The following is an 11,012-nucleotide window of genomic DNA, read 5'->3' on the forward strand; positions in this document are numbered from 1 at the left end:
GCTTGTATTACGCATAGGTAACGCAATGCCCTGGTTCTCGAATGAACAGGGATCATAAGGAAGGCGTTGATTTCACATCGCACGGAGTTTTAATAGATACCGTGACGAACTTAGTAATAACTAAGAAATATAATTATGCTAAAACCATGAAATGACTTCGCAACAATATTACAATTTCAATTGATCATGTATTGTAAAAATGGAGCAGTTACAGAGTGTGGAACATATAACATTCAAGAAGTCTCGTCTACATATACTCCATCAGCAAGGTAAGTGAATAAATAATAAACAAATAAGCGTTATCACACCTTATTACGTGTATTACTTCACGTTGTACATATCTTAGTTCCAGTAGTTAGTGTTTCTATCTTAGTTCCAGTAGTTAGTGTTTCTATCTTGTAAATAAATCGCTAGGCTAAGGTGTTCCTATTTCGTATTACAATCTTGCTTTATTTCTTTCAGGTAGCGTTCTCTTGTCTCGCTTCCTAGGTGTTTCATCGACTACAAGAATCAATTGATTCCTCTTCAGCGTGTATCAGGTGAATATTTAGTTTAGGTATTTTCCTTTTCCCTATCTCCTTTTCTTCCCTTTCTCATTTTTTTCTTTTATTATACTATTTATTATATAATTTCGAATGCATGATTTTAAATTATTTACTCTGCTACTTTTATACCCTCATTATTTATATGTATATATTTATTTAACCTTCAAATGTACTGCATAAATCTTTAAAAATCACTGCAAGTTATATTATCTAGTCTTGAATCGAGCTATGTTGCATAAACTATCACATCAAACACCTCAATTTTGCTTCGCTTATTTGCATCAGGAACTTCTGTTGTTTATCGGAACTGCCCGTGAAAATACACGCTAAGCAATGAAATTATTGCACATTTACACTTGATGTGTATTAAACTATTTGCAACAATACGTATTGAATAAACTAAAATTACTTAACTTATATTCTTCAGCCCAATGGATTTTAATTGGTTACAAGCGATTAACACATTTACTACACTGACTCACTTCCATCACGGCCCGCCTTGCGCAGTGCATCATGGAAACAACTGCTTAACGTTTCGCGATCCTCTGCTGAAACAGTGAACGATCGCGCCGCGCTGGAAATTTCTTCAAACAGTATGAAATTATTATATAGTGTTTGAACTTAATTATCAATATTAATTATCTGAACATTATTACTTCGATATTGCAGAATTATACAATACGATGGACCAAGTAATTATATAATACGTTTCTTATTATATTATTATTTAATAAACAATAATAATAATATAATAGAAAAGTATTATATAATTACTGTATTTACTCTTTGAAGAAGTATTTTATAATAATAATAATAATAATAATAATATCAACAACCGCGGGATTATCCTGCCAGGATATCCACAGGATATCGCTCTACTGACAAAGTCGGGACTATCCTACCAGGATATCCACAGGATATCGCTCTACTGACAAAGCCGGGATTATCCCGATAGGATATCCTCAGGCTATCCTGACTATGTCCCAATATCCCGTACGACATAGTGACATCAATGGGACTTGTTCAGAACATCCCATGGATATCGGATGCTATTAGGGTATCTATTCATTTAACTTCATGCACATCGTCGACTCTACTAAATTGCAATTTTTTCAGAGAATATACTATCCTTGATTCCACGCCGAAGGTATGACGGCTAAGTACATTGTTATGAAGTTTAATTTGGTCTTAGCTTAATGAAACGTTTCCCTACGAATACACTCTGGAATACTCAAGCATGTAACCATTTTATTTGTAGACTTTTAGTAATGCTTAGTCTTATGATTCGTATATTTACCTTTTACTTTGCTGAATAGTATTTACATGAAACTACATTAGTTATTTCAAATCGAACTCCAATATTCGATTTCCTACTGAGAATTTTGACGTACATCCAAAACTTGTTAGCAAAAACAGATCATTTTAGTTATGTGACAGAACGATGTCGGAGCAAACATTCCCCGAAGGAAATAACTTCAGCAGTTTATCATATTTGCTCTTCCATACAATTAAATATATTTAATCTAATTTATATAACAATTTTACCTTTCTAGATAAACAAATTATTCTTAATGTTAATATTACATCGTTTTCCTGGAGATATATCTTAGATTTTCAACGATTTGTCTTGTCTTGTCTTGTCTCACTATTATCAGTGTTTTTATGGGCGCACCAGGTTTTTCACCAGTATGTGCTATAAATGTGGAATAAATTCGTTATTCATTTTCCAAAAAGAATATATAAACAACAAATATTATAAATTTTCAATAAAGTAATATATTTCTCATTTTGACTTGCTGTTTCTATTGATCTATTTTCACTATGAGTGCAATGTTTATCAGGTTTTCCTGTGTCTTAATTGATATCTGGTTTAGTAAAAAGATGAATAAAAAGATTTTCTAGTATTCTTATTGTTGCATATTGCTTCACTGTATTTCATATGATCCATTAGTAATATTATGTAGTGATTTTTTTTTAAATATTTATATCAGATTTTACAAAAAAATGTACTAGTGCTTTGATTGGTAGCCAGTTGTTAGTTGCCAATATGTATTTATAGGAGAAAGGTGCATATCCAAGATAAGATTATAACTGCTTTAATAGCTGGGGACGTAGAGATTGAAACAATTCACACTCAAAAATAATATGATTAATAGTTCCTATTCCTTTATCACACCAACAATGATATGTGGTTTTTTTCTTATTTGATATAATTTTAGAGGTGATAACGCTGTTCCAAAAATAAGGCGGTAGTAAATTATAATTTCTCGGCGAGTCCATGTTTTAATATTTTGTTTCATTGAATTTTGAAGAGGAGTAGTAATTAACCAATAAAATTCACCAGGCAGTGGTTGTTGTTTGTCATACCATTTATTTAACTCATCCTTATGATATTCTTTGATAAGATTAAAATAATTTCTGGATGATAATTTTATATCCGTTGGTTGTCCTTCTATACATGCTGTTTTCGCCGCTTTATCTATAATATTACTATTTACTTCAATATTAACATGAGCCTTAATAAAAGTGAAATAAATTTTATAATTATTTTCAGTCATGTTAAGATATAAATATTTAATATTCAGGATGCTCCAGGTTGTAGAGTTGTTCCAGTGAATAGAGTTTAATGCTGCTAGCACACTTAACGAATCTGAGCAGATAACAGATTTTTCTATTTTATATTTTTTGATGTATAATAATGCTTGCCGGATGGCAAATGCTTCTCCTTCAAATATTGTTGTATTAATGGGTAACTTATACTTAAGTGTTGTTGTACTAGATGGTATATATATTGCTGCTCCTACATTGATATTATTGTATTTTGATGCGTCTGTATAGATGAATGTAGCATCTTCATCAAACTTTTGTTTAAATTTTTTCCATAAATGTTGATAATTTTTTTCTTTTAGATCTTCATTTGATACCGAGATATAAGTAGGTTTCATCACTGCTATTTGTGTCGTATTAACCTTATACTTCCAGACAAAGCATGGAAGAGATGGAACTTTATGTACCCTCGTGTTTAATATTTTAAAATTGAGATAAGCTTGAATTATCCATTGATAATTACGAGTATAAGGAAGATTTCGTTTCTTAAGTAATATTTCTAACTGTTGAAGTTTGGTAATAATAGGTGATTTTGATTTACCAAATGCTTTTAATAGAAATTTTGATGCCAACATAGAAAATAATATAGGTAATGGAGTATATTCTGATTCCTTTAATAAGGCCATTTTTGGGCAGAATGACGGTTGTGAGAATATTATTTTTGTTAAATTATATATTGATTGTTCTAAGCATTTATAATATAAACCAGACTTGTTATAAAATATACTACCATATGAAATTTTCGAAATATATCCTTGATGTAGTATTGGTAATAACGTAAATGGGTTGATTCCCCATCGCTTTGAGGATAGACATTTAATTAAACTTAAATATTTTATATGTTCTTTACTCAGTGATTGTAGTTGTAATTTCCAATTTAATTTCCGATCTAATAATATACCCAAATATTTTATATGTTTTTCTGATTTCAATTTATTATCATAGTAGGTCAATTGATATTGTTGTAAACTCCTTTTCCTGGAAAAAATAATGAATTTTGTTTTATTCCAGTTTAGTTCTAGTCCATTATTATTCATCCATTTATTAATTATGTCTAAGTTTTTCTCCATGTTTGGTATTGAACGTTCAACTTGTGTTGTATAAGATCGTATCTGAAGATCGTCAGCAAAACAAGTAATGCTGGTATTATCCAATGTTAAATTTATTAAATCAGCAATATAAATATTAAATAAAATCGGACTTAATTTACTCCCTTGTAATAAGCCTAATGAAGTTATCCTCGGTGCTGAATATGAATTCTTCACTTTTATAAATACTTGTCTGTTAATCAAAGTATTATGTATGATTCTAATCATCTTTCCAGGAATATGAAGTTTATACATTTTTTCCACAAGGATATCTAATATCACATGATCATATGCTCCTTTTATATCAAATGATGTAACCAATAGAGCTCCTTTTGAAATAAAAGCTTTATAAATATCAAGTATTAATATCGTTAATGCATCATATGTTGAAAAATTTTTTCTAAAACCAGTTATATTGAAGGAGAAGGTTTGTGAGTTTTCTAAAAACCAATTTAGTCTGTTTAATACTAAATTTTCGAAAATTTTGTATGAACAAGATAATAAAGAAATTGGTCGGAAGTTGTTTGCTGCATTTGGATCTGTAGTATTTTTTGGGATAGGTAATATTAACACTTTTTTTCCAGTTTAATGGTATTTGTCCTGTATTCCAAATGTGGTTGTAGTAATTTAATAACATCTGTAATCCTTTAGTTGGTAGATTTTTATAGTGTAGATATCTAATACCGTCTATTCCCGGAGTGGTATTTTTACGTATATTTTTTAATACAGTTTCTAATTCAGCCATGGTGAAGTTCTTATCCAGTTCGAAATTCGTATTAGAAAATAAAAATTTGGATAGTAAACGCCGATCATTATTAACGGTGCATGGTGTTAATTTTAAATGAAAATTAGGTATCCATTCTAAATCATGCAGATAAATTTGATTATCGTGTTTGGAGTGATATTGTTGAAGTTTTTTCCAGAAATTCCATATTTTATAAGGTGGAGTAGGATCAGATAAAGTATTACAGAACTCTTGCCATTTTGAGCGTTTAGTTTGGTTAATGATTCTTTTCGTTTGAGCTTTTTGTTGTTGATATTTGAAGAAAGCTTTTGGTGTGCGTGTCGATATGAAAATTTTGAAGGTTTGAATAGTTTGATTCACATATTTTTGACATAGTGTATTCCACCAGGTGGGTTTTTGATGTTTCCTCTCGGATGTTTGTCTAAATTTTTTTCTGAATTTTTAGTTTCATTATTCAAAATAGAAATTGTAGTTTTTATCAATTTAAATATTTCTGAAGTATTCTGGTCTTGAGTGATTTTATTTTGAATTATATGTTGATAATCTGTCCATGATATGTTCGTGGTCACATGTTGTAATTTTGATTTAAAGGTAATATTTTTCCTGTCATTATGAGTAAGTCCTGTTGAGATAAAGTGAGTTTTGAAAATAATAGGAAAATGATCGCTGGTGAAAGTATGAAAATACGTTTGCCATTCTGTTTCTATATAATGTGAGCTCTTCGTTAGTGTTAAATCTGGAGCACTTAATATATTATTTTGTATTCTAGTAATAGATCCATTATTGAGATATATATATAAGATGAATTAACGATTTCCTTAGTTTGTTTTGAAATCTTGTGTATTCTTAATTTTTAAATTTTCTTTTTCTTTCTGTTCAGGTGCCAAATTTAGGCCTTTTCGCCAGGCTCCAAACATACTTCATATAAAGAAATTTGCTTTTGGGTTCAGATTTACAATACGGCTGTGAATATACACATTAAATTATAGCATAAAATACGAAAATAAAATTACATAATCTGTAGTAAATAATTAAATTGAAATATAATACATGAATTGATGTCTGTAGTGTGGAGTGCAAACCTGGAGCACTACAACCTAGAGCATAAAAAATATATCTCCATACAAATTACTCCAAACACAAGAAACCATGTAGCTGGTGCTCCCTAACACTTTTGGTTTTCCGTCAATGCAGTTCATATTCATTACTATCAAGGCATACTTTTTGTTACCTACTTTGGAACTATAAGTTCGAGATAATTTGGAAATTCTGTTGGTGGAAATAATGCCCTGTAAAAATAATTTGATCACCCATTGCCCATTTCTGAAACTAATCTTGAATGGTGCATATGTGACTTCCATTCATCTTTGGATGGTGCATATGTGACTTCCATTACATCAATATGAACTGCTACTCTAGATAGTTGTGTTGAAATAACGCTTGTTCCAATTTATTTTATACACATTTTGGACTGTCTAAGATGTGAAACTATGCACTTTTCTCTATAGGTTCATACGAATTTTCATTCTTATTTTGAAGTGAGGAATCACTTTTTACGGTTTGTAAATATAGTACATTAACACTTAGGTTAGATACTGTATTATTATCAGTTTCGATACTGAATATGTCGTGATGTCGTGGGCGACATGTCTCCAACCAAAAGAATTTAGGTAATACTGACTTGTGGTATAGGGCTCACCTCTTGCGCGGATAATCACTAGTTCGATTCCAGGTAATGTGGGTTTGTGATTAATAACATTATGTCCATAGTTTGATCGTTTTTCCTTACGTTCCCATCTCACCGACCCTTCAATAAGAATGCACTTTCTTCACCGATTCGTCTTCATTAGTTTAGAAGGCGTAATCATAAAACGTTTAGCTAAATATTATATTTCATTATTATAATTTAATAGGTTAGTGCAAAATGAAATCTCCATCCCTAAGGCGTCATTTTCAAATGGCAGAATATGGAAATTACAATTTCTGGTTGATCAAAATAGTCGCTATCTGCAACCATGCACTTTGCCATCTGCTCAGTCAAAGATAAGATAGGCTATTGTGGAGAAAGAAATCTGAAGTCAGCAAGATGAAGAAGTTTCAAACGTCGCGTTACACTACCCAATCAGCAGTCGCTTACCATGTAACAGGGATGCAGTTGACTATACTTTCGACTTGAAATTCGTGTACATTAACTACCACTTCTTTTATTCAGACTTCACTTAACAGATTTGAATTATATCATTTGTGGTGTTAACTCATATTACTTGATTCCTATTAATTCAATATTGTTTTATTTTCGGTTACATACTTTCGTTATTTATTCTCTTCCAGTCCATTGTTTCCTTGATAGATATAGACTAGACATGTTTGATTTGAACGAAAGAACGCTGTTTGTTCGTGTACTGCATATGAAAACCTGAAGCCTTTTGACTATCTTGAAGAACCTTTTTCTGTAATATATTTTAAAGTTCGCATGGTTCTTTCAGCTATCCCATTGCCCTTAGGATGGTAAGAAGGCTAAACAACAACTGTATTTTCTTCTTTTAGCAATAATCTGGAAAACTTTAGCAGTAAATGGAGCTCATTGATAGTGACTATCGTTGATAAAGTACCAAGTTATGTAAACCATTCCGCAAAGTTATTTATGTTTTCTAAAAAGTTAGTAAAGTCTAGTAATCATGCTTTTATTAATTTCGAATACATGTCAATATGGTGAAACCAAACAATCAGTGATTATCCGAATGTAATCCACTCTTTAGCCTATCGAACTATTATAGAAGAGGTTTTATAAATTAGTGAGTTCAAGCACCAACGAACTTTCAAAGCTGTCAACTTTATCGTACGATGAAAACTAAGGGGACCTAGTATAATCAGTTATAAACTTTTTAACTGTTGAGTGATTCGACTGAATGTTTTTTTAATGTCCCTAAATTGCCTAAGCACGTGTGTAATTGTTTGCTCAACCAGTTATTACTACCCATGTGTTGACCTGTTCGAATCATGCCGAGTCGCTATTGCTTTATTGATGTCATGTATTTCTTCCTAAGAAAAAGGGTATTAACTTCACAAATATGAGCATAAACCAATAATTCATCTGTTGCAGCAACCAATTGGAAACGAGTAAAAAGAAATCAGTTACTTGAACATCATCACTGTAGGGCATTTTTAAATCATTATTTGTCCACATAGAAACAATAAGTGTTGTCAAGGTAATGCTGTAGTATGTAGAAGCTATTTACGAGTATTTCAAATTGTATGTTTCGAGTTCGTTAATGTCAGTTGCGAGGTTTACTCTTCCTTTATCTTTTAGCCCTTTGATTTATGTAAAATATTTTTGTTGTTTTGGAAATGAACTGGAATTTTAACGAATATCATTTTATTGATGTCTCCTTCAAAGTTTGATAAATGTCCTTTGCTTTTTTAAAGTGAGTTTGCCTTTTATTGCACAAGCACATTACTTAATTACAGCTTTTAAAGCAAAGACCTCAGTTAAACTTTAAATTACTTAAGTTTAACATTATTTAATAAGTTTAACATTACTTAATTACAGCTTTTAAATATTAAAGTTACATGTAACAGAGCTTGAGTTTAGAAGATCCGTAAAGGCAAATCAATTAATTTTCAGTTCATTGTGGAGAATAATAATAATTCCCCAAATAAAACACTAGGCCAAGAAACAAGAGGGATTCAACACTATTAAATTTCCTTCTGTACGAGAATAATTGGATTTTTTTTTTGACAAACATTTCGAAAAAGTACCTTCCTTTCAAATGGCACGTAGTTTCTCTTAGCCTTAAACCGGCCATATATTGAATAAAGGACAGAACAACCGAGCCGAGTTTCAGTACTGTGATGAGCAACGCAACGAAGACTCGTACCGTGCATCACTCGAGAAGGTACTAGGCAAAGACCATTCCGATATTGTGACTGAAACACACGGTCCATACACTCCTCCCCCTCTCTCTACATTCCTCCTTGTCTAAGTCTTGTCTCGGCTGGCTGGCCTTCCTTCGGCCAATATGCGAAGGATCTTTACTACAGCGAAATTTAACTACCCCTAATTTTAGAGTTTCTCTGCAATATCTTACAAACAAATAAAAATATTCGAAAAACAGAAACGTAGTGAATTACACAATACTGTTTTGTATGTGATACCTTTACTACAATTCACTTATCTGTTTTTAGTATACCGCTATTTACAGAACCCGCAAAAAATGCTAAATCTATCTACAGTTGCAAATCGAAAGCAGATAGATGAGTTGTGATAACGGTATCACATGCAAAATCGTATTGTCTAGTTCACTACGTTTCTGCTTTTTGAATATTTTTATTTGTTTTGAAGATATTACAGAAAAATTCTAAAATTAGCGGTAGTTTAATTTCGTTGTAGTGAATACCCTTAATAGGGAGTTGCCACAGTGAAGATGTGCAGTTTCCGTTCAACTTAAGTGGTAAGAACAGTTGTTACTTCCTCTGAATTTTTCATGTATACCAAATAATATAATAATGACAATAATAACACAATACGGCAGAAATGTTAAAGCTTGAAAGATTATGTCTTCCTAAACAAAAGCACAAATGCAGTTACATTATTGAATAATTTATCTTCATATCGACTAAAGTTGAGTTGTTGCTTACCTGGTGGTTGACCCTTCCGCTGATATTTGTTCAAGAAAGTATAGATAAGCAACAAAACAAGCAGGATAATCCACAGCCACATTATCCTGTAAATATATATTTTCATTATTCTACTTTCTTTTTAAAAATCTTATTCAGAGTACAATTTAATAGAATGTAAATTACATATAATATACTGCTAACGAACAGATATGAAGGAAATGACCCACTGGCTGAAAAATTCAAGATAAAATAGACCCAAATATAATTATATTATTTTTATAAATACATTTTCTATAAAACTGTGTCTATAAGAAATGCAGTAGTTTGGATGAAAGTGTTTCTCTGAAAACGAAACACTTTTATTACAGAAACTTGCAAAAGACTTAAGGTGCCATTCTATTCGTTGTAAGCTTGAGAGGTTTCTTGGGATTCATTTATTCCCTTATCCCTCTCTTAATGTGGTTTTCTACTTGCTTATGGAGTCCGTGACAGATGAGAGTAGTTATTTTCTTTAATATAAAGTTAGGGGGCGTGGTGGCTCACTGGTAGAGCGTTCACCTCCGGTGCTTGGAGTCCCTGGTTCGGCTCGCGCCGTGTGGACTTTGTGCTAGACAAACATCGTGCTCGTGGGTTTTCTCGGGGCTCTCCCATTTCCTCCCACTTTCTTCATTCCATCATTTCAATCATCTCTCATCATCACCGTCTCCTTTAGCCTAACCGGCACAACCGTGGGACGTAAAACTTAAAGATTTCATTTCATTTTTGATATAAAGTGTAGTCAGTGTTTTATTTCTTTTTTTTAAAAAAAAATGCAGGTTCTCTATATGAATTTGTTGTTACAGCAACTTTAGCACAGTCATACCCTAGAGAACGTGAAAACATACCGATTGCAATCAAAGTGCCCGCTAAGTGTGAAGTACGTGGTGTAATCCGATGGCATCAGGCGGTTGCTGAGTTCCCTGAAATTCCAAGATTGGACATTTCAGAAATCCTAATCTACGGCTTACACGAAACACATGATTCACGTGATTGTATGTCCTCCAACAGCTTTCGAACATTGCCTACATCGTTATGTACTCCCATGCGCAAAAAAAAAAAAAAAAAAAAAAAATGCGCGTATACTGTAACTCACGATTTTTCTCAATTATTTCATTTTCCTTATGTTTATGGGTAAAGTTCAGTTATTAGTATGTGGAGATAATAGAAAACAATCCATCTAAGGAGATATTTCCAAAAAATATAATAAAATAATAAAAATATAAGCAAAAAACAAAATTATGTTCGGTTTTGTGTATACTGGCAATAATGTTTTCGAGGGAATTTTTGGAATAGCACAGCACGATTGTAGAGGGAATCACAGAATTGGTAACAGAACAGTTGAATCAAGGAACAGGAAAGTGGAGTAAA

The 11,012-nt window shown here is 31.8% G+C and overlaps 1 protein-coding gene across 1 annotated transcript in view; it reads right to left on the reverse strand.

The window, feature by feature from the left end:
• Positions 1 to 9,705, reverse strand: part of LOC145691791 (methyl farnesoate epoxidase-like) — a 64,978-nt gene extending 55,273 nt beyond the window's left edge. Inside the window, exon 1 of the mRNA XM_081767101.1 lies at positions 9,624 to 9,705. Within this exon, the coding sequence (XP_081623227.1) occupies positions 9,624 to 9,705 (82 nt within the window). The remainder of the gene's footprint in view (positions 1 to 9,623) is intronic.
• Positions 9,706 to 11,012: the final 1,307 nt, after the last annotated feature.

This window comes from Thermobia domestica, chromosome 8 (assembly GCF_964235325.1).
Source record: "Thermobia domestica chromosome 8, izTheDome1.hap1.1, whole genome shotgun sequence".
In the NCBI taxonomy this organism is placed as follows: Eukaryota; Metazoa; Arthropoda; class Insecta; order Zygentoma; family Lepismatidae; genus Thermobia; species Thermobia domestica.